The sequence below is a fragment of the Anomalospiza imberbis genome, chromosome 5 (assembly GCF_031753505.1).
Source record: "Anomalospiza imberbis isolate Cuckoo-Finch-1a 21T00152 chromosome 5, ASM3175350v1, whole genome shotgun sequence".
NCBI lineage: Eukaryota > Metazoa > Chordata > Aves > Passeriformes > Viduidae > Anomalospiza > Anomalospiza imberbis.
In genome coordinates this window covers 731,685-755,957 of record NC_089685.1, presented here as the reverse complement: position 1 = coordinate 755,957, position 24,273 = coordinate 731,685, and the positions used below count along the sequence as shown (strand labels likewise).

General features: G+C 56.1%; 1 protein-coding gene across 1 annotated transcript in view; it reads left to right on the top strand.

Annotated features, from left to right (window-relative positions):
* SHANK3 (SH3 and multiple ankyrin repeat domains 3) overlaps positions 1-24,273 on the top strand; it is a 133,321-nt gene that overhangs the window by 99,584 nt on the left and 9,464 nt on the right. Inside the window, 6 exon segments of the mRNA XM_068189315.1 lie at positions 177-257; positions 4,134-4,157; positions 6,333-6,460; positions 7,685-7,787; positions 17,056-17,177; positions 17,179-19,382. Coding sequence (XP_068045416.1) covers positions 177-257; positions 4,134-4,157; positions 6,333-6,460; positions 7,685-7,787; positions 17,056-17,177; positions 17,179-19,382 — 2,662 coding nt within the window.

The window sequence follows — 24,273 nt, the reverse complement described above, 5'->3', positions numbered from 1 at the left end:
AATCATGAAGAAGTTCGCGTCCACGCGCAGCCTCAATAAGATCCTGCAGCAGTGCGACTCCTCGTCCCGGGAGTACGAGGAGATCCAGGCTGTGGAGAAGAAGTGGCACCTGCACCTGGCCACGCCGCGGAAATTCCGGGAGAAGAGGTGCAAGATGCCCTCTCTGTTCCTTGCAGCTCCGCCGCCGCCCAAGAGAGCGCCCAGCACCACCCTCACGCTGCGCTCCAAGTCCATGACGGCCGAGCTGGAGGAGCTGGGTAAGGCCGGCGGCGGGATGGGATCATCCCGCGGGAGGCGCGGGTGCTGCTCGGGAGCCGTTCTCCAGCGGTTCTCCGGCGGTTTTCCGGCTGTTTTCCAGCTGTTCGCATGTGCGCCGTGGGCCCGTGGTGGTGGTGGTGGTGGGGGGGTGTGGGAGGCGCGGGGGGCGGGGGAGCAGGATTCCCGTCTCTGTCCAGAGGGATGTCCAGCGCTCCGGCGGCGCATCCCGGAGGAGGTGGGCGTGGGAAGGATGTTGGGAGTCTCCAGGTGGGTGTGGAGGGGTTGATGTGCCCTGGCCTTGGGCATCCTGCTCCATTCCCTGCTCCATTCCCATATCAATTCCTGCTCCATTCCCTTGTCAATTCCTGCTCCTTTCCCAGCTCCATTCCCTGCTCCTTTGCTTGCTCCATTCCCTGATCCATTCCTGATTCATTCCCAGCTCCTCTCCCTGCTCCTTCCATTCCCAGCTCCTTCCCCTGCTCCATTCCCAGTTCCATTCCCAGTTCCATTCCCTGCTCCATTCCCAGCTCCATTCCCTAATCCTGTCCCTGCTCCTTTCCCTGCTCCTGCTCCTTTCCCTGCTCCTCTCCCTGTTCCTCCTACTCCTCTTCCTGCTCCTCATCCTCTCCCTGTTCCTTTCCCTGATCCTCTCTCTGCTCCTGATCCTTTCCCTCTTCCTTTCCCTCCTCCTGCTCCTCTCCCTCCTCCTCTCCTCGTCTTCCTCACTCCTTTCCATGCTCCTCTCCCTGCTCCTGCCCTTCTTCCTGATTGCCTCCCTGCCCTTCTCCCGCTCCATTCCCCGCTCCATTCCCCGCTCCATTCCCCGCTCCATTCCCCGCTCCATTCCCCGCTCCTTTCCCCGCTCCATTCCCCGCTCCATTCCCTGCTAAATTCCCTGATCCATTCCCAGCTCCTTCCCTGATCAATTCACTGCTCCTGATCCTTCTCCTGCTCCTTTCCCTGCTCCTCCTACTCCTCTTCCTGATCCTCATCCTCTCCCTGCTCCTCTCCCTGCTCCTTTTCCTGATCCTCTCTCTTCTCCCGTTCCTTTCCCTTCTCCTTTCCCTGCTCCTCCTGCTCCTCTCCCTGCTCCTGCCCCCTCTCCTCCCCTTCCTCATCCCGCTCCTCTCCCTGCTCCTCTCCTTCCTCTCCTGTTTCCTCATCCCGCTCCTCTCCCTCCTTTCCCACACCCAGCAGTCCCAGGTTTTGATTTCCCATCTCTGGGCAGATCCCAAACCCTGCCAGGAGAGCTCCAGAAGAGCTCTGGAATTCCGGGAGAGCTCCGGGAGAGCTCTGGGAGAGTTCCAGATGAGCTTCAGATGGGCTCCAGGAGAGCTCTGGAATTCCAGGAGAGCTCCAGGAGAGCTCCAGGGGAATTCCAAGAGACCTCCAGATCCAGGTGAGCTCTAGGAGAAGGAGAATTCCAAGGGAACTCCAGGAGAGCTCCAGGAGAATCCCAAGAGATCTCCAGGAGAATTCTGGGAGATCACCAGGATTGCTCCGTCCCCGCCATCCCACTGCCACTCCCACATTTCCTGCTGCTTTCCTATCCCGCTCCACATTCCCAGATTCCCTGAAATCCTCTCCACTCCCCGCACTCCCTGCTTCCCGCTGCCAGAATTCCTTGTTTTATCCCAGCCCTCGTGGCCACCTGGGATGTCCCTGGGACCCCTTGGCAGGGTGGGAGCTGATCCCACTCCATCCCTTCCCTTTTCCCGGATCCAGTGGCGCTTTGTCCCTGGATGTCACCAGAGCAGCCACGTGGCCATGGAGGGATCCCAAATCCCGGGAAAACTTCTGAGCGTCCCTGGCAGCAGGGCTGGCTCCGAGGCCACCGATGCTGCCCCAGCTTCTATGGGAATTTGGGATTTCCCATGTGGGAATGTGGCATCCTGGAGGCTCAGCAGGATCCCACATTCCCCCTGGTTTTCCATGGTTTTCCCTGTTCTCCATGGTTTTCCATGTTTTCCTTGGTTTTCCGTGTTCTCCACGGTTTTCCATGTTCTCCCTGGTTTTTCCATGCCCTTCCTGGTTTTCCGTTCCTTCTGGTTTTCCGTGCTTGTCCTGGTTATCCATGTTCTCCCTGTTTTCCTTGGTTTTCCACGTTCTCCCTGGTTTTATCATGCTCTTCCTCGGTTTCCATTCCTCCTGTTTTTCCCATGCTCTCCATAGTTTTCCATCCCCTCCCTGTTTTCCATGCCCTTCTTGGCTTTCCATGCTCATCATGGTTTTCCAAGCCCTTCCTGTTTTCCATGTTCTCCCTGGATTTCCATGTTCTCCCTGATTTTCCATGCTCTCGGTTTTCCATTCCCTCTGGTTTTCCAAGCTCTCCCTGTTTTCCACGCCCTCCTTGGTTTTTCCATGCCCTCCCTCTTTTTTAATTCCTTACGGTTTTTCATGTTTTCCTTGGTTTTCCATGTTTTCCTTGGTTTTCCATGTTCTCCCCGTTTTCCATGTCCTCCTTGGTTTTCCATGCTCTCCGTTTTTTCATTCCTTAGGCTTTTCCGTGCTCTTCCTGGTTTTCCAAACCCTCCCTCTTTTTTTTAATTCCTTCTGGATTCCCAAGCTCTCCATGGTTTTCCATCCCCTCCCTGTTTTCCATGCTTATCCTGGTTTTCCATGCTCTCTGTTTCTCCATTCCTTCTGGTTTTCCATGCCCTTCCTGGTTTTCCTCTTTTTTAATTCCTTCCTCGTTTTCCAAACCCTCCTTGGTTTTTCCAAACCCTCCTTGGTTTTTCCAAGCCCTCCTTGGTTTTTCTGTGCTCTCCATTTTCCCCCCTGCTCTCCCTGTTTTCCATGCCATCCCTGTTTTTCCATTCCCCCTGGTTTTCCATGCCCTTCCCAGTTTTCCAAGCCTTTCCTTGCTCCTCCTTGGAGCCAGCCCCTGTGGGATCAGATCCCAGAATTCCCAGATTGGATCAGCTGGGATTTATTTTATCCTGAGTCTCCACCTGGATTCCCACCCTGGAATTCCCAACCCTTTATTCCCAGCACTTCCAGACCATTATTCCCAATCCAAAGGCTCCTTTTTGGGTGGGAATTCTTGGGAGCAGAGCCAGACCCGTTCTTTTCTCCCACTTTTCCCCCCATCCTGGATCCTGGGATTCCTCCTTCCCCCCTCCCAGCAATTCCTAGTTTTCCTGGAGAGGGATTGGGAGCAGCAATCCCGGGAGAAGGATTTTGAGGCTGTTCCAGCTCTGATCCCACAATTCCCATTATTTTTTCGGGGAATTGTAGCGCTCATTCCCGTGGATCAAGGAATGGGCTGAAGCCATTCCAGGGAAAACAGGGGATCCATCCTCTTCCCATCCTTTGCTCTGGGTGGATCAGCATTCCCAGGATTTGGCTTGGAGCCGCTCTCCTTCCCGTTGAACCGTTAGGGAAAGGAACATTCCCAAAGACAGCTCTGCCGGGTGCTTCCCACCTCATTTTCCATGGATCCCAAACACCCCCTGTGCCCTTCCCGACCCTTTCCCTGCCATTCCAATCCCCTTGGAGCAGCAGATTCCCAGCAGGATGCTCTGGGATCCCCCCTGTGCCAAAATCCATGGGCTTGGATGCAGGGAACTGCCCTGGGAGCTTTTCCATGGCTTGGGATGGAATTCCAGCCAATCCTGCCCCGGCTTCCCTGGATCCACGAGGAGGGCAAGGGATGTTCCCAGCCTGGAGCTGGGATAAATCCCAAATTCTGGGTCGGAGGGGTGATCCCAGCAGATAAAGGCTGGAATTCCGAGGTGCCCTGCCCAAATTCCGCATCCCAGGCCAGATCCCACATGCCAGAGGCCGGGAACTGTGGGAAGAGCCAGGCTGGAGCCGGGAATGGGGGTGGGAATTGTTCCATGCCGTTGATTCTGTGTTTTGTTTCCCATTCCAAGCCTCCATGCGGAGAAGGAAAGGGGGTGAGTGAAACCAAAATTCCCGGGATTCCGCCCCTTCCTGCCAGCTCCTGCTGGGATCTGGCAGGATCCAGACTGGGGGGAGATCCCGGCATCCCAAGGGTCACTGTTCCTGCAGCGACTCAGGGAATTCAGCCGGAATTTGGGAATTCGGGATCGGCTCCGGGGTCCTGGAGCTGCTCCGGCAGGAATTGGAATGCCAGGAGTTGGAATGCCAGGAATTGTGGACCTGGGAGTCAGAATGGCCACAGGGAATTCTGCTGGGCATGGGCAGAATGCTCCTGTATCCCAAAATTCCCAACCCTGCCATTCCCAGGTGTGATCCCTGCTCCGGGTTTTCCCCACAGGAATGTCCCGTGTGGGATCCAAGGGAATGACGGTGTCCAGCTTTATCCCAAATTGCCAAAGCCTCTCCTGTCAAATCCAGGGAATTTATCCCGTTATTCCTGGCAGTTCCAGACAGTTTATCCCATTATTCCTGGTGGATACATGCAGTTTATCCCATTATTCCTGGCAGTTCCAGGGAGTTTATCCCGTTAATCCTGGCAGATCCAGGGAGTTTATCCCGCTATTCCTGGCAGTTCCAGGCAGTTTTCCCACTATTCCTGGTGAATCCATGTGGACTATCCCGCTGTTCCCGCCCTGAGGATGTGCTGGGAATGTCGCTTGAGGGCTGCAGAAAAACCGGGAAGTTTTTGGTGGAAGGGTTGGATCTGGGTGGGATTGAAGGTCCCTTCCCGGTGGTCCCCATTCCATGTTCCCCACAGAGCTGGGAATGTGGGATCAGCTCTTCCAGCTGGGATCCAGTGGGGATAGGACAGGGAATAGAAGCTGAGCGGGAATTACCGTGGGAAGTGTCCGAGGGGATCCTCCCAACCCTTCCCTGGATCGGGCAGATCCAGAGGGGACCACACGAGGATCCTATGGATCAGGAAAATCAGCCGGAGGTTCCCAAGGATTGGAGATGGATCCAGGATGCTTTTCTTCCAGAAAAGGTTCCAGAGAGAATTCCAGCACATTCCAGGGGCTCCGGGAGAGCTGCAGAGGGACTGGGGACAAGGCCTGCAGGGACAGGACACAGGGAATGGCTTCCACTGCCAGAGGGCAGGGATGGATGGGATCTTGGGAATTAGGAATTCCTGGCTGGGCTGGAAATGCCAGAGCAGCTGGGGCTGCCCCTGGATCCCTGGAATGTCCAAGGCCAGGCTGGAGAAATGTGGGATCATGGGAAGGTGTCCCATGGAATGGGATGAGCTTTAAGGTCCTTCCTACCCAAACCATTCCATGATTCCATGTCCCACAACTCCATGGAAGGTCTGAGGACCAGCCTGGCTTCAGGAGAATCCCAAGGCTACAATTCCCACCGGACACAGGTGGAGTTGCCCAGTCCCTCTCCCGGGGCAGGAATCTGGGATATGTATCCAGCTGGATCTGGGAAGCACCATCAGGTGGAGGTGACACAGAGCCAAAGGCCCCAGCTTCCCATTCCAGGTGGGAATTTCATAGGATCGGCTCAGGAGGGATCCGTGGGAATGAATCCATGTCCACCTCCTGCCTTTTCCCATATCCCGAGGTTCAGGATTCCAAGCTGGAATTCCCAAGAGAACAGATCCGCTGGGATACATCTGGGCACAGCTTGGTGTTCCCAAGGGATAAAAGTGCTGGGATGGATCTTGGAGCAAGGAATTCCAGTCCCAGTCCCCATTCCTTGATCTCGGACACGGCCGTGGTGGCTCTGCCAATATTCCCAATATCTGTGGGCATCGGAACCTGCCCTGGACACAGAAAATTGGGATCATTCAGGGAGTCCATTCCAGCCGGGAATATCCCAGTTTATCCCAAACAAACACCGGGTGTGCCGGAGCCGTGTGGATCCCACAGACACCTCCGTGTCCTGGGATTCCCTGGACTTCCCATCCTCCTGGCAGGACTCGGCTCATCCCGAATACCCAAAATCCGGGATGAACTCGCTGCTTAGTGTCAGACAGAGAATTCTTTGGAATGTGGGGTGGGACAGCACCCATGGCTGAGTGGGATCAGCCCCCCCAAATCCATGGAAAACCACCGGCTGGGGAGAGGAGCAGTGGGGGCGATCCCTCCCTTCCCCAGGATGAGCTGCGGGAAGGGAGCGGTCCCAGGGCTGACCCCCGGGATCAGCTGGTTTTCCTTGGATTCCAGAGAAGCTGGATGAGATCCTGGCGGCCGCCGAGCCGGCGCTGAGGGCGGAGCTGGTGGAGGCCGATTCCAGGGCGGCCACGGTGAAACAGCGCCCGACCAGCCGGAGGATCACCCCTGCGGAGATCAGTGTGAGCCAGCGGGAATTCCGTGGGAATGGGGGGCGTGGAATGGGGGAATGGGATGGGCATGGGACGGGAGGATCACCCCTGCGGAGATCAGTGTGAGCCAGCGGGAATTCCACGGGAATGGGCATGTGGAACGAGATGGGATGGGAGAGAGCTGGAGGATCACCCCTGCAGAGATCAGTGTGAGCCAGCGGGAATTCTGTGGGAATGGGGGCGTAGAATGGGGGGAATGGGAGGGGAATGAGATGGGAGGATCACCCCTGTGGAGATCAGTGTGAGCCAGCAGGAACGGGGGGAGTGGAATTCCCAGGAGTAGAGAGTGGAATTCCAAGGAAGGAAGGAAGGAGAGGGACCAGAGCATGTGGAAAGGAATGGGAAGGATCCGGCAGATCTCACTGAGGAGATTGGTGTGAGCTGGAGGGAATCTCACCAGGAATAGGGGCCCGGAATGAGGGAGAGGGATGAGAGGGAATGTGGAGTGGCATTCTCAGGAATGGGGAGTGGGATTCCCGGGAACAGAAGGAGAGGGATAGGAGCACTTGGAAAGGGATGGGGAGGGATCATGGTAGCAGGTGGTGCTGGTTCAGGACTGGAATTCCTGGAAATGAGGAGTGTGATTCCTTGGAATGGAAGGAGAGGGAAGAGAGCACATGGAGAAGGATGGGAGGGAATGTGGTGCCAAAGGGAGCTGGTTCAGGAGCAGAATTCCTGGGAATGCAGAGCCTGGGAGACCCCAATCCACACTGGGGGCTCAGTGCTCCCTCAGCTCCCCGGGATCCCCATCCAGGCCTGGGAATCCACATGGATTTCCCAGGGAAGGCTGGAAGAGCATCTCAGGAGGAGCCTGGGGAGCCGGGCTGGATGCAGAGCTGGAATTCTGCTGGAATTCGAGGGAAGCACAGAGGGAGGAGGAGGAGGAGGAGGAAGAGGCTTGGGATTGTGCCGGAAATGCTGTGTGTGGGAGGCAGCTCTGGGAAAAGCAGGACAGGAGCTCTCGGAGCCATCCTCACCAGATTCCCGCCTGGAGCAGGCAGGTAGATGGGACAGGACCCAGGGAATCATCCCAACGTTTGGAATTCCACTGGATGGAGCAGCAGGAAGGTGGAGGCGAGGAGGGTCCATCCCATTGGGAAAAGCTCCCATTTTCCTGCGGTTGGAAGTTCAGGTGGGAATGTTGTGTCCTTCCAGCAGCATCCAGACTGGGAATTCCTTGTTTTTCCCTTCCAGTCCCTGTTTGAGCGCCAGGGAATGGCGCATTCCGGGGTCCTGGCGGGAACAGAGAAGCCCCACGTGTCCCTCCGGAAGGGAATTCCACGGACCAAGTCTGTAGGTGAGGAAAAACCTGGGAGAATCCCTTGGGAATGAGGAGGGAGGGTCCCTGCAGGATGTGGAGTGGGCGGGAAAGGCTCGGCCCTTCCCAGGTTGCTCTAGCTCTTGGATCTTGGAGTATTCCACGGAATTCCATGGAATTCCAGCTTGGAGTGATGCCTGATCGTGCTCGGAGCTGAATGTGGGACTGGAGAATTCCAGGAGAGAATTCTGGGAGAGAATTCCAGGAATTCCCAGATCGGCTGTGCCAAAGGCAGGGGGGCTCTGCCACCCCCAGTGTTGGCACTGGGCATTCCCGGCGGGAATGGCGCCTCTGGAACTGCGAATGCCAGAGTGGGGGCTTAGGAGGGGCAGGATGAGCTCTTGAGGAGGCACCTGGATGTGATGGATCCTTGAGCTTATCCCAGAACATTTATGGAGTCTCCAACTCCAAAACCATCTCTGGTGGGTTCTTGGTTCTGTTCCCAAAGGTTTCTGGTGCCGCCAAACCCAATATCCATCTGTGGGAAGTCCTTGACCCCGTTCCAGAAGGTTTTTGGCGCCACCAAACCCAAAATCCACCTCTGGTGGCTCCTGGACCTTGTCCCTAAAGGTTTGTGATGCCTCCAAATCCAAACCTGGCTGTGGGATGTCCTGGACCTTGTTCCTGAAGATTTGTGGAGTCTCCAACTCCAAAACCAGTTCTGGTGGGTTCTTGGTTCTGTTCCCAAAGATTTCTGGCGCCGCCAAACCCAAAATCCATCTGTGGGAAGTCCTTCACCCCATTCCAGAAGGTTTTTGGCGCCACCAAATCCAAAATCCACCTGTGGTGGATCCTTGAGCTTGTCCCAAAACATTTATGGAGTCTCCAATTCCAAAACCATCTCTGGTGGGTTCTTGGTTCTGTTCCTAAAGATTTATGGCGCCGCCAAACCCAAAATCCATTTGTGGGGTGTCCTGGACCTTGCCCCAAAGGTTTTTGGTGCCACCAACCCCAAACCAGCTCTGGTCTCTGGTGGGTCCTGGACCTTATTCCTAAAGATTTCTGGAGTCTCCAAACCCAAAACCGTCTGTGGTGGCTCCTTGACCTTGTCCTGAAGGTTTTTGGTGCCACCAAACTCCAAAATCCAGCTGTGGTGGCTCCTTGAGCTTATCCCAAAATGTTTGTGGTGTGACCAAAACTTGACTTGGCTGTGGGGCGTCCTTGACCTTGTCCCTAAAGGTTTCTGGTGCCAACAATCCCAAACTCATCTGTGGGAATTCCTTGGCCCCAGTCCAGAAGGTTTTTGGTGCCACCAAATCCAAACCTGGCTGTGGTGGGTCCTTGGATCCTAAAAAATAAAGGAGAATTTGGGGTGTCAGGGATTGTGTTGGTGCAGCTGCTCCTCTGCCGGGAATTCCATGGGAAAGACGTTCCCAAGGCTCTGGAAGAGCTGGGATAAAATGGGATCGTTTGTGTGGGATGTGGAGGATGGATCCATGTGTGCACATGGAGAAATCCTACCCCAGCTTCCCAAACCCATGGTATCCAGAGGGGAATTGGGACTTTTATCCTGGTTTATCCCATATTTTGGTCTTGGATGTGGATCCTGCCCCAGTGCCATTGTAATGAGGAGGATCCAGGAGATTCCCAAAGGGTGTCTGGAGTTTCTGGGTGAGAATGTTTGGGAAGAAGCTTTGGAAAAGCTGCTAAAGGACCAGTGTGCCGTGAAGAGGTGGGAATGGTTTGGAAAGGGATCTGGAGTGGGAAAGGCAGCGTTATCCAGAATGGATCATCCACTAGGAATGCATCCATGGAATTGTCTGAGGGCTGGAGCCAGGCTGGAAAAGCTGGGAATGTTCTCCCAGAGAATGGAAGGATCCAGGGAGAGCTTCCAGCACATTCCAGGCCCTAAAGGAGCTCCAGGAGAGCTGCAGAGGGACTGGGGACAAGGCCTGCAGGGACAGGACACAGGGAATGGCTCCCACTGCCAGAGGGCAGGGATGGATGGGATCTTGGGAACTAGGAATTCCTGGCTGGGCTGGAATTGCCAGAGCAGCTGGGGCTGTCCCTGGATCCCTGGAATGTTCAAGGAAAGGTTGGAGCAGCCCAGGATCTCGGGAGGTGTCCAGGGGTTGGAAGTGGATGGGCTCTGAGGTTCTTCCAACTGAAACCACACCAGGATTGGGGAGTTGTGGAATCCTTGCCCATGGAATGCCGGCAGTGCCTTGGGAAGGGCCCCCGAGTCCCCCTGGGCTGGGCAGGAGCTGCCGGGGATGCATGCAGGGAGAGCCCAGGAAAAGCGGGATCTGCCCCGGGATCGGGGCCAGGGCAGCTCTGCTGGCATCGGGGCAGGGATCGGGAATGTCCTCCTGGCTCTGCCCAGCTCCTGCCAGGAGCCAGCGGGGATCGGGATCTGCTCCAGGGAATGAACCCCTGGAAAACTCTAGAGGGATTTGGGCTCAGCCTGGAGGTGTCCAAGGAATTCCTGGAGGTGGCACTCGGGGCTCTGGTGGGGATCGGGCCCAGCTGGGACTCGGCGACCTTGGAATTCTTTCCCAGCCTCAATAATCTGGGAATTCTGTGCTCACACTGCCATGAGAATTCCCAGCATATCCCAGTTATCCCAGACCTTCCCAGCAATTCCCATCCCGTGCAGCCAAACCCCCCCTGGAAAAAGGGGATTAAAACCATTCCTTGAATGTCCACCAGGAGAGCTCAGATCCCAGTGGGAGAATCCCTGCTCTGAGCAGGAATGGCTGAAGCTGCCACAGCACATCCTGACAAAAAAAAAATCCAGGAAAAAATCCCACCCAGGAGCACCACATCCATCCCCACAGCGGGACAACCCCGGGAATGGAGGGGACCCAGCCCAAACTCCAAAGCAGCTCCTGAAAGAAACCATTCCCGTGGAATTCCAGGAAAACGGGGATGGAAAAGAGGCGGAGAGGGAGGAATCGGGTGGGAATGGGGCTGGAATTAGAAGTCCTTGAGCTGTCATTCCACACCCACGGCCGGGAGCTGCGCAGTCACTTGATTCCAGGGGAAAAATCTCTGCACGGGCAAGGAAGGAGATGGAAAAGCAGAGCTCGGATGGGTTTTTTTGGGAATAAATATTCACTGGCATTTGCGTGTTCCAGCAGCACTGCAGATTCGCAGGGAGAAAGGATAAAAAAGATTCCGGGGGGGGAAAGATTCCTGGGATAAAGGTGGTTAACCCCTGGCTGGCTGGAAAAAAAAGTGGGAGAAAAGAGTCCAGGGAAAATTCCTGGGATAAAGGTGGTTAACCGCTGGCTGGCTGGAATAAAAAGAGGAAGAAAAGATCAAAAATACTCCAGGAAAAATTCCTGGGATAAAGGTGGTTAACCCCCAGCTGGCTGGGAAAAAAAAGTGGGAGAAAAGATTGCAGGAAAAATTCCCAGGATAAAGGTGGTTAACCCCCGGCTGGCTGGAATAAAAAGAGGGAGAAAAGATCAAAAAGATTCCTAGAAAAATTCCCTGAAAAAAAAGCAAGGATGGGAAGAAAATGGAAAAAAAAAAAAAAAGCGGGAGGGGAGGAATATTTGGAGGAAAACGTGAAGGAGTGGGGGGAAGGGGAGGGAAGATAAATCCTGTCAGACTTCCAAGATTTCTGCCAGCGCCATCTGCTCCGGCAGCAGAGTTAAAAACACTCCGGAGACTGCGGAGCTGCCATGGCTCCCGGAGAGAATTCCAGAGGGTGGAGCCAATGCCTTTGGAGGGATGGGAGGGATTTGTGACCCCTCAGGACCATCGGGAATAGTGGGGGGCGGGGGGCCTGGGAAGTGTCCTGGTGTTAAAGTGACCTCCGGGATGGAATCCTGGAATGGTTTGGGTGGGAAGGAGTTTCGAGATTCCCAAATTCCACCTCATTCCAAGGGCAGGGACACCTCCCACTATCCCAGGGTGCTCCAGCCTGGCCTGGGGCACTTCCAGGGATCCAGGGGCAGCCCCAGATGCTCTGGGAATCCTGGGCCAATCCCGGGTGCTGGAGGAAGGAGACTCCCTCCCCTGGACACCAAAATTTGGAGATTCCCATCCCTGGATGCCACAGGACAGAAATTCCCATCCCTGGACACAACAGGACAAAAATTCCCTTCCCTGGACACCAAAGTGTGGAAATTCCCTCCCCCTTCCCACTCCTGAATTTGCGCCCTCCTGATCCAGGTCTTTTGTCAGGGTTAACTCCTTCATCCCAGCCTTATCCATCCCTAAGGAATGCATGGAATGAGGTTTTCCAGGGATTTGGTTTGGGCTGTTATGGCAACCTGCCGGGGAGCTTTCATGGGAGGCTTTGTGTTTTCCCTGGAGATTAATTCCATGGATCCCACCGGGAATGGCTCTAGGGATGGCTCCAGGGGTTGCCAAGCTACTCTGGGAGCGCCATTCCCATTTCAGGGAATGCTGGGAGTTGGTCCTTACTGGTGGCTCCGTTTGGATTCCAGCTCTTTATTCCTGAGCTCCGGAATCTGATCCCAGTGATGTCTTGGTGTTCCGTGGGAAACGCGGGAGTCTCCCATGGCCCCAGATGGGGTTTGAGGGGAGTGGAATTCCATGGAAAACAGCAGAGGGATGGGTTGATTTGGGGTTGAAAATTCCTGGGAATGGGAGGACATTTGGGACTTTTCCCAGGGGATATTCCCACTTCTCCCATCCCTCTTGAGAGCAGCTCCCAAAATTCCGGATTCACCAGGAAATAGAAGGTTTGGATACACGGTGCTTTCCTGGGAACAGGGATTGAGATCCAGGGGTGACTCATGGAATCCTGAAATGGTTTGGGAACCTTAATCCCATCCCATTCCCACCCCTTCCGTGGGCAGGGACACATTCCACATCCCAGATTTCTCCAAGTGAGCCTCGGAGAATTCCCGGGATCCAGGGGCAGCCACAGCTCCTCTGGGAATTCTGTCCCAGAGCTGGATGTTCTGGATCTGCTCCCTTTCAGGTATCCTTGAGGATCCTTTAGGGATCTTCTCCAAGGACAAAATCCCTTGGGAATTCCAAAGACAAATTCCATTGAGATTCCCTTGGGAATCTCCAGGCTCCAGGTGCTGCAGGGATGGAGCTCAATCCCAAAATTCCACACCTGATCCAGCCCCCAGCATTCCAGGCTGCTCCCAGAGGATCGATGGTGACTTTTGTTCCCTGCTGGAGATTCCCAGGCAAATCCCAGCATTCCATGAAAAGTAAATAAAGCTCAGCTCTGGAGCATCCATGCTGGGAATAAACAGATCCTGTTTTCCATACTCCTTGAAATTCCTGGGAGGAATTTCTTCCTCTCCCGAGCTTCTGTAGGAATTTGGCCATGGCAGCCAGGATGGGGGAAAGATTTGGGCAGGAGGAGACAACAACAGGCCCAGAATTTGGGAAAAACCTTCCCTGAACCCAGCAACTCCACTGGAATTCCAAAGGATCCGCTGGGAGTGGCTCAGTGGAGAAGGAGCTGCTGGAAAACTTTGTCCTTGAGGCTGGTGGGTTTCAGGGATGGATTGGGAGGAGCATTCCCAGCAGGACAGGGAGTGCTGGATCTGGGTCTGGGATCCTCGTGACAAGAGGGAAATGTTGCTCCTGGAGCAGATCCAGGAGGGATGGGAAGATGAGGAAGGGACAGGACATGGAATTGTTGGTGCAAGTCCAGAGGAGGAACCGAGGCTGGGAAAATTGGGATTGTCCAGCCTGGAGAAGGGAAAAAGGCAAAAATCTGGAGTGACCCAACTGTGACCATCCAGGACCTGCAGGAGCTCCCGGAAGAGCAGAAATTTGGGAAAGGCCTGCAGGGACAGGACACAGGGAATGGCTCCCACTGCCAGAGGGCAGGGATGGATGGGATCTTGGGAACTAGGAATTCCTGGCTGGGCTGGAATTGCCAGAGCAGTTGGGGCTGCCCCTGGATCCCTGGAATGTCCAAGGAAAGGCTGGAGCAGCCTGGGATCTCGGGAGGTGTCCCTGCCCATGGTTTGGGATAGGATTGGGGTGGGATTTGAGGTCCCTTCCCACCCAAACCATTCTAGGATTTTTCAGTGGGAAGAACATCCGGACTCTGGAGGCTGTGGAATCCGCTTCCCTGGAGATATTCCCGATCCAGCCGGACACATCCCTGGGGAACATTCCCAACATCATCCCCAGTGGTTCCTCCCCATTCCATGGTGGCTCCAAGCTCCCTTTTCCAGGGAATCCTGCCCAGATCCAGGGAGCAGTTCCAGGATCTGGGAGTGGAGCCACTGCTGCGGTGACACCCGAGGTGGCTCAGCCTCTGCTCCCGGGAACATCTGGAAAACCAGGGGATGATCCGGGAATGATCCCGTGGCTGTGGCTCAGCCACTACCACAGGGAGCTGCTCCAGGCCTGGAATGCTGGGTGGGAATGAACATGGAATTCCTGGGATGTGCTTTTGCGTAGTGTTCCTTCTGCTTGGCATTTCCTTGGATGTGATTTTCCATGGCGTTCCCTATATTTGGCGATTTCTTGGATGTGGTTTTCCATAGCATTCCCTGCCCTTGGATGTGGTTTTCCATGGTGTGCCCTGCCCCTCACAATTCCTTGGCTGTTGTTTTCCACAGTATTCCCTACCTTTGTCAGTTCCTGGGATGTGGTTTTCCATAGTTTTCCCTACATTTGACAACTCCATGGATTTGGTTTCTCATAGTTTTCCCTACATTTGGCATTTCCTTGGATGTGTTTTTCTACAGTATTCCCTACCTTTGGCAATTCCTGGGATGTGGTTTTCCATAGTGTCCCTGCCCTTGACAATTCCTAGGATATGGTTTCCCATAGTATTCCCTGAACGTGGCAATTCCTGGGATGTGGTTTTTCCATGGTATTCCCTGCATTTTGCAGTTCCTGGGATGTGGTTTTCCATAGTGTCCCCACCTCATTTAGGGAAAAATGGAGGAGAACTGGATCCAAGGACTGGATCCAAGGTCTGGATGTCCCAGTGTCACCCCTGATCCAGCAGCCACGCCCAGGACATTCCAGAGGGAAGATCCCACTTTCCTGCTGGATTTCCTGCCCAGCCGGACACCACATTCCCAGGACGAGCTCCCCTATTCCGTGTCCTGGGACATTCCAGGCCCAGGGATGGCGCTCAGAGCTTCCCACATATCCCCGTGTCACCTCCCGGCCATTCCCAGAAATCTCCAGAAAGGAAGGACTGGGGTTTTTTTTGGGATCTTCCTGCTGCTCCCAGAACATTCCACAGCTCCATCTAGTGCAGGATCTCAGATTCCCAAGGAAAAAAGGGCAAGGACGGGATCATCCTCCCAAATTCCCCCTGCTGGCCTCGGCTCCGGGATTTCAAAAAAGCTTAGGAAAGGCACATTTTCCATGGCTTTGTCCAGGCTCCCTTTGAACCCGTTCCGTGCTGCCAGTTCTTTATTCCCACGGCACATCCCCAATTCCCAAAAATAGCCCAGTTTCCAGCACGACCAACAGCATGGGATGGAATTTCAGTGCCAAATTCCTCCCTTTTGTCCCCATTGGATTCTGCGTCGGGTGGAATCGCTGACGGATTCCGGGCGGAGCTGCCGGAGCCTCTCAGTGCCACTGGAAGAGCGTTTTCCATAAAGGAAAATTCGCTCCAGAGGCCAAAGGAAAAAAACCCCAAATCCTCTCCGGAGCCATTTGAAAGCTTGGGAAGAGCAGAGCAGGGATTGGGAAGGAGGAATTTTCCCTAAGGACAGGTGAGCACGGTGCATCCGGGCTTGGGAATGAGGCTGGAGCTGGGAATGGAGGGAGGGAATTGTGGCGTGAATGGATTTTAGGATCATGGAATGCCTCGGGCTGGGAAGGCCCTTAAATCATCCCAATCCACCCCTGATTTGTTCCTGCTTTTCCATCCAAATATTCGCAGTGTCTCCGAGCATTCCGTGAAAAAGCAGGAATTCCTGCTAGACCCTGCCGGGCTCAGTCTGGCACTCGGGAACAGATGTCACCCCTCGGGAAAGCGGGAAGTGTGACGGGAGCCGCGCCCGTGCCGGTGGCACTTGGATGTCTGGCACGTTGGCGGTGGCGGCACTTCCATCAGCGGAGCTGCTCGGGAAGGGGTGGGAACAACTCCTGGGGGAGCTGATCCCACGGGAATGCGGCTGTTGGGAGGCTCTCATGGAATCGTGGAATGGTTGGGATGGAGCTCAAAGCTCATCCCATTCCCAGCCTTTCCATGGGACACCTTCCACTATCCCAAGGTGTCCAGCCTGGCCCTGGGCACTTGCAGGGATTCAGGGGCAGCCACGGCTTTCCTGGGAATTCTGGCTGGTTCCTCCAGTCTCGGAGCTTCCACTAGAAGTTGGTCCGAGCTTTTTCCAGCAAGGCTTGGGAAGAGGAAGAGTCTTGGGAACAAAGAAGGGTGGGAGGAACAAGCCCAGCCACTCCCCAGTTTGTCCCACTCTGGGAGTTCTCTGGGAATGTCCTCTTCAGTGCTCTCCTTGTTTTCCAGGTGGAGACAAGAAACTCACCCCTGGTTCCATTGTTTTCCTTCTTTTTCAGGGGAAGATGGGAAAATTCTCCCTAACTCCACTCTCCTCCTTGTTTTCCGGAGACAACAAATACATCCCTGACTTTACCTCACTCCTTGTTTTCCTTGGAAAGACAAGAAGTTAATCCCTGATTCCATAATTTTCCTTGTTTTCCAGGTGGAGACAAGGAACTCATCCCTGACTTTGCTCTTTTCCTTGTTTTCCCAGTGAAGAAGCTCATCCCTGATTCCATTTTTCCCTTGTTTTCCATGTGGAACTCATCCCTGACTTCACTTCTATCCTTATTTTCCAGGTGGAGACAAGAATCTCATCCCTGACTCCCCTGTTTTCCTTGGGAAGACAAGAAACTCATCCCTGATTCCATTGTTTCCCTTGTTTTCCAGGTGGAGACAAAAAAACTCATCCCTGACTTTAGTTCTCCTTGTTTTCCAGGGAAAGACAGGAAACTTCTCCCTGATTCCATTCTTTTCCTTGTTTTCCAGGTGGAGACCAGAAACTCAGCCCTGACTTTTGCTCTTTTCCTTGTTTTCCGTGTGGAGATGTGAAGCTTCTCCTTGACTCCACTTCTGTCCTTGTTTTCCAAAGAATTCATCCCTGACTTTGCTCTTTTCCTTCTTCCAGGGGAAAACAAGAAACTCCTTCCCTGACTTTGCTTCTCGTTTTCCAGGTGGAGACCAGAAACTCGTCCCTGGTTCCATTGTTCTCCTTGTTTTCCAGGTGGAAGATGGGAAACTTCTCCCTGACTCCACTCTTTTCCTCATTTTCCATCCGGAAGCCAGAAACTCATCCCCGACTCCCCCGTTTTCCTTGTTTTCCAGGGGAAGACGAGAAGCTGGCCGCGTCCTTGCTGGACGGGAAGTTCCCGCGGAGCACCTCCATGACGGACACGGTCCGGGAAGGCCACGGGATCCCCCCTCCCCCACAGACCGCCCCTCCCCCGCCCCCCCTCCCCCTATTACTTCGACACCGGCCCCCCTCCGTCCTTCTCACCGCCGCCGCCGCCGGGCCGGGCCTACGACACCATCAGGTCCAGCTTTAAGCCGGGCTTAGAAGCCAAACTGCACGGGCTGCCGCAGGTGCTGAGCGCGGCCGAGATGTACGACCAGGCCAGGGGCTCCATGCCCTACCCGGAGCGGCAGAAGAGGGCCCGCTCCATGATAATCCTCCAGGATTCCTCCCACCTCCCCGTGGAACCCACCGAGATCCCGCGGCCCGGCCCGGCGGTGACGCCTCCGGAGAAGCTCAAGAGGAAGGGCCGGGTCATCGACAACCCCTACGCCAACATGGGCCAGTTCAACGTGAGCCTCTTCGCCCCCACCAAGCCGCAGAGGAAGAAGAGTCCCCTGGTCAAGCAGCTCCAGGTGGAGGACGCCCAGGAACGGGCGGCCTTGGCCATCACCGGCGGCTACTCCTCCCGGGAGCCATCCCCCACGCGCCGGAGCCACCGCCTGGACTACCAGCACCACCCCGGCATCGCTCAGGTGGAAGCCGCCGGCCTCCCCTTCGCCACCGCCATCGCCGCCGGCGTCATGAAGGACCGGGACCGGCGGCTGGATGAGAGGAGGAAATCCACGGTGTTCCTGTCGGTGGGAGCCATCGAGGGGCCGGCGCCGGGCGGCAGCGAGATGCCGTCGCTGCAGCAGTCGCGCTCCATCGACGAGCGGCTCCTGGGCAGCCGGGACGTCCTCCTGCCGTCGCCCGTGTCAGCTTTAAAGCCATTAATCAGCAGCTCCTCCTCGACCTTCATCCACCCCCTGACGGGAAAGCCCCTGGATCCCAACTCGCCCCTGGCGCTGGCGCTGGCCGCAAGGGAACGGGCGCTGTCCACTCAAGTCCCATCCCGGTCGCCCACCCCGATCCACAGCCCCGACTCGGACCGAGCCGCGCCCCTGTTTGTGGACATCCAAACCAAAGAACCGGACAGGGGGGACTTGGAGAGCTTGGTGTCCCCCGCCTACTCCCCCGGAGGGAAGGCGGTGATGGCGGCCGACGCCGGCGCTCTGACCCCCACCAAGAGCCCCTGGGGGACTCCGACCACCCTGCGGAAGGAGCCCGAGGTGCGAGCGGAGCCGCCGGGCAAGGAGGAGAAGAAACCCGAGGACAAGAAGTCCATGATCATCAGCATCGTGGACACGTCGCAGCAGAAGACCGCCGGCCTCATCATGGTCCACGCCACCAGTAATGGTCAAGACGAGATAGGCCTGGAGATCAAAGAGGAGAGCCCGGCCGTGCCAGAGGTCTGCGCCGAACCGGCCGAGTCCCCCAAGGCCGAGCCCCAGCCCAGCCCCGTGGGGAAGCCGCCAGCCAGCCCGGCCTCGGAGAAGGCGCTGGGCCAGGGCAGCTCGGAGGAGGAGGTGGAGCCCTACACGGTGACCCTCCCGCCGGCCCAGCTGTCCTCCAGCGACGAGGAGACCCGCGAGGAGCTGGCCAAGATCGGGCTGGTGCCGCCCCCGGACGAATTCGCCAACGGGGTGCTGGTGACCACCCCTGGCACACCCGTGAGCCACCTGGCTGCGCCCGGCACGCCGTCCCTGCCAGCGGCAGCAGTAGCACCTTCTCCCCCCGGCGTGACACCCTCAGGGAAGCCCTCGGATGCCCCCGCGGCCCCGGAGTCGGCGGCGGACTCGGGAGTGGAAGAGGTGGACACCAGGAGCTCCAGCGACCACCACCTGGAGACCACAAGCACCATCTCTACGGTCTCCAGCATGTCCACGCTGTCCTCGGAGAGCGGCGAGCCCACCGACACCTACACGTCCTTCGCCGACGGCCAAACTTTTCTACTCGAGAAGCCACCAGTGCCTCCAAAGCCCAAACTCAAGTCCCAGCTCAGCAAGGGGCCGGTTACTTTCAGGGACCCACTTTTGAAGCAGTCTTCGGACAGCGAGCTCATCTCCCAGCACCACGCGGCCACGCTGGCGGCCACCAGCGCGGCCCGGCCACGCTACCTCTTTCAGAGAAGGTCCAAGCTATGGGGGGACCCCATGGAGAGCAGGCCCGGCCACGGGGCCGAAGAGGACAAACCAACTGTGATCAGCGAGCTGAGCTCCCGCCTCCAGCAGCTCAACAAGGACACGCGCTCCTTGGGTGAGGAACCGGCCGGCTCTGCCCTGGATCCCGGCAAGAAGTCGCCGGTGGTGGCCGCACGGTAAGAGCCGGGCGTGGCCGGGGACGGGGCGGGTGACGCGGCCGAGGAGCCGCAATGTGGCTTTGAGGGACATCTCGGAGCTCCGGGAGCTCGGCGGAGGGGCCGGAACGTCCGTGCGAGTTGTGGGATGGGCTCCCGGCGCGCCGTGGCTGTGGCTGCTCCCCCCGCTCCGCCCTTCCTGCTGTTCCGTGTCCTCCCCTCCCTGTGTGGCAGGGCTGTGGTGACAATGGCGGTGCTGAGGTGACAATGGGGATATGCTGTGGTGACAATGCTGTGGTGACAATGGAGATGCCGTGGTGACAATAGGGATATGCTGAGGTGACAATGGGGATATGCTGTGGTGACAATGGCGACACTGTGGTGACAATGGGGATATGCTGTGGTGACAATGGCGACGCTGTGGTGACAATGATGACGTGACAATGACAATGTTGTGGTGACGATGACGGTGTGGTGACAATGGGGATGCCATGGTGACAATGCTGTCCTGACAATGACGATGTTGTGACAGTGGCAATGCTGTGGGGACAATGCTGTGGTGACAATGACGATGTGGTGACAATGAACGATGCCATGGTGACAGAGATGATGGGTGACAGTGGCAATGCTGCGGTGTCAATGACGTGGTGACAGTGATGATGTGGTGACAATGACGATGCCGAGGTGACAATGTCAAATCCTGGGTCATCCCCTCTGTGTTCTCTCCTGGCCAAGCACCAAGGGCGGTTTTTTTCCGGGGCTTTTCCATTTCTGAGGATCTCCAGGTGCTGTCCCGCTCAGGAGGTGACAAAGGTGGCCCGTGGCACCCCACAGACAGGACATGGTGGCACCAATGCCACCCTGGTTCTGCCTCACCCCCCTCCCCGACCCTAAAACTATCCCAAACCTTCCACATCGGAGCCCAAATCCTTAAAAAGCTTGGGAATATTAAATCCCAGCAGGAAGTGACCCAAAATTCCGAGTCTTGTCCGGCCCTTTCAGGCACGGCCCCACAAAGCCGCCATGAGCTGGTGTCACCCAGTGTCACTCGTGGGTGCCAGGGCTCAGTGAGGTGCCAGAAACTCTGGATCAGGGGCAGCCCTTCCCATGGGAAAAGCTTTTCCAACCAAACCATCCCAGCCACGGCTGCTCCCAGAGCAGCTGGCAGAGGAGGTGACATTCCAGGCAGTGGCCTTGGGGACAAAGTGTCCTGGAGCATCCTGGGGTCACTCTGGCCTATCCCAGCAGATCCAAACTGGGAATACTGGGAGCAGATCCAGGGGTGTCTCCCTGCCCCAGGGTGTCATTCCCTGCGGAGCCAGGTGTCCCCAAGGTCCCCTCCCTCATCCCGAGCCGAGGCCCATCAGGAATCCTCTGGAATCGGGGCTGTGCCCATCTCCAATGGCGCCGGAATTTTGGGAATTCTGGGCTTTTACAAGCCCTGCCAGGATCCCAGGCTGTTTTGGGATTCCCTGCTGGGAATCCTCCGGCTCCCGGTGACAACGGAATGTCCCTTTCTGTGTCCCTGTCCCTTCCATCCGTGTCCATCCAATCTCCAGGTTTTCTCCTGGAGAAATTTCATCAAATTCGAGGATCAGCCCTTCTCCATCTTCTCTTCCTGCCTTCCCTGCGATCCTTGCAATTCCCAGGGCTCCATGCCCCGCTCATCCCACCCTCGGATCCTCCTGTTTTCCCGCACATCCTGTCCTCACTCCCCGCCGGAATCCGTCCCTTCCAGCCATCCCGCAGAGTCCCACATTCCCGGTTTTTTCCGTTTTGGGAAAGTCACAGCCTTTCATCTCCCGCATTTTGAGATGTCAAAGGCTTGAAACATTTCCCAGGAAGTCAGTGGGGAACGGAATTTTTAATGATGGCGGCTGCTCTCCCGCATTGTCCAAGTTCTCCTGGGTTTTTTATGGAATTGCTGTGAATTCAGGGAATAATGGGAGCAGGGTTAGGTAAGAGGGGGTGACCCAGTTTGGGACGCGTTTTCCAGGCTCTGGAATTGTCCAGAGAAGGGAAGTGTCACCTGAGTGTCCCTCAAGAGCTGCCGGGAGCCAGAGGTGGCCTGGAATCCTACAGGGATGGGGACAGGGAGGTGGCCTGGAATTCTGCAGGGATGGGGACACTGAGGTGACCTGGAGTTCCAAATGGGGACATTGAGGTGTCCTGGCTACCCAGAGGGATGGGATGCTGGAATTCTGCAGGGATGACAACACACTGAGGTGACCTGGAGTATCCCAAAAGGACACTGAGGGGGTCTTGGAATTCCACAAGGAACAAGGACACTGAGGTGACCTGGAGTCCCACAGGGATGGGGACAGGGAGGTGGCCTGGAGTCCCAGAGGGACAGGGACACCGATGTTCCCATACCTGATCCCCCCCAGCCCTTCCAGAGGCTCTGGACCCATGGGATTTGCGGAGCCGCTGCCAATGATTTGGGAATCATCCTGGAATTCCTCCCTCCCCACATTCATCCTGAACTCCCAGCAATTCCATGCAAGCTCAGGGAATTCCCTGCTCCAGAGCAGTCCCCGACGCCTTTCCCTGACCGATCCCTGTGGGAGTGCTCCCTGGGAACGCCAGGAGGCCCCGATCCGTGGCTTTTTCCCGAGCTCTAACTCCGGCTCTGTCTCCTCCCAAGCCGGGCGTCCATGGAAGGACCTTTGAGCCAAGAGACTGGGAAAGAGCCCAAGGAATTCTGACAGTGGGAACATCAGGTCACAGTTCAGGCCACTGACGGTGACAATCCTGGGACCAGGGACACTTGGGATGGTGACAATGGCAGCGGAGCAAGGGGCCAACTTCCCTTCATCCGTGGTGGCCGTGTCCAAGAACAGCTTCCTTGCGTTTAACCCAAAACCCTGGAATTGTTGAGGTTGGAAAATCCCTCTGATCCCACCGAGTCCAACCACTCCCAGCACTGCCCCATGTCCCAAAGTGCCACATCCATACGGCTTTTAATCCCGCCGGGAATGGGGGCTCCACCCCTTCCCTGGGCATCCCATTCCAGCGCTTCATCAACTTCTCGGGAAGGAATTTTCCCAAAAATCCAACTTCACCTCGAGGTGATCCTCTCTTGCTCCCTGCCCCGGCTGGAATTCCTGTCCTCCGGGATTCCTGGAGCGGTGGCAGGATCCTGGAAAACCCCTCTGAGCTGCGGGAGAGACTCGGGATGTGCCGGAACCGCTCCCGCTGCCGGGAGCCGCGCGAGGCCGAGCGCGTTCCGTGTGTGACATCCGTGTCCCCAATAAAGCTGACGGTGACCATGACAGGTGTGTGTGTGTCATTGGGGACACGGCCATTCCCAGCATTTTGGGAGCCACGTTCCATGCCCGGAGCCAGCTCCGGCTCCGGCTTCACTGCTCCAGCGCTCCAGGCGGCATTCCCGCAAAATTCCCATGACATTCCCGTCCCATGTCCCTCTGTCCTGTGCCCAGGAGTGGCCACCCAGCCCTGCCAGGTTCCTGCCATCCAAAATCCTGATTGAATCCATCTTCCCAACCTCTGGGACTCACCAGGAGCATCCCAAACATCCCAAAAACCCTTTGTCTTTTCCAGCCGATTGGAACTATCTGATCTCGGTTTAATTCCCAGGAATTTGGGATGTGGAGGGCCCAGGATTTGTCCAGGTCATTCCCAGGTAGAGCTTTGTACTTTCCTCTGGAATTTGGAAGGAGGCTCCAAGCCCAGAACTGTGGGAGCTTTGCCAGAACCATTGGTTTCTCCAGCTAAATCCCAGCCACGGATTTCCAGCTTTTCCCAGAGTTTTCCTTGGCACTGATAAATCTCCAAGGCAGATTCCAGGAGAGTTATGAGGTTTTGGGGCTCCGGAGCCAAGCCAGGGGGAGCTTTTCCAAAAGAATCTGGTTCCTCAGGACTTCCAGGAACATCCCATTGGTCCCAGTTTGGGGGTCCGGATCTGAGCTCAGGGAACCTTTGCCAAGGACTCCCGGTGATTCCCCAGGAGAATCCCAAATGTCGAATTCAGGGCTCCAGATCCGAGCTCAGGGAAGCTTTGCCAATAGGTCCTGGCTCCTGGAGACTCCCAGGAACATCCCAAATGTCCCAGTTTGGGGCTCTGGATCCCAGTTCAATGGAGCTTTTCCAGCAGCTCCTGGGAACATCCCAAGTGTCCCAATTTGGGCTCCATATCCGAGCTCAGGGAAGATTTTCCAAGGGCTCCCCAGAACTTCCAGGAACATCCCATATATCCCATTTTGGAGCTCTGGATCTGAGCTCAGGGAAGATTTTCCAAGGGCTTCTGGCTCCTCAGAACTTCCGGGAACATCCCAAATGTCCCATTTTGGGGTTCTGCAGCCAGATTCAGGGGAGCTTTTCCAAGGATTTCTGGCCCCTGGGGACTTCCAGGAGCATCCCAAGTGTCCCAGTTTGGAGCTCTGGATCCAAGGGGAACTTTTCCAAGGTTTTTTTTTTTTTGTGTCTTTGCTCATTCCTTTGTTTCTCTTTAACCCCAAAAAGGCTCCCGGGAAGCAGGATCTGAGCTTCCAAAGGGAGCATTTCCAGTGCTGCTCTGCAATTCCATGAATTCCTTTGTATTCCTACAGATCTGAGGGAGAAGGAGAAGAAACTTGAGCCCTTGGGGGTTTTAGTTCCTTTTAGGGTAAAGCTGCATCTTTTTCTCCGATCCTAAATGAATTCCATGTCCCGGAAGTGGTGTCACATCCCAGCAAAAGCTTGGAAAAACACCCCCTGTTTCCTTGTAGGCTTGGGGGCTTTCCCGGGGAAATTCCCATGAGAAGCAGGGATTTGGGGTGAAAATCGAGGGAATTGGCTGTGGGGAGGGAAGGAGAAGGGGGATTGGGGTCACTGAGCAAGGAATAGAGGGGATGTGTGGCAGGGAGGGGTGGGGATGAGGTGGCCACTTTTGGAGAGGAGGTGGCCAGGATTG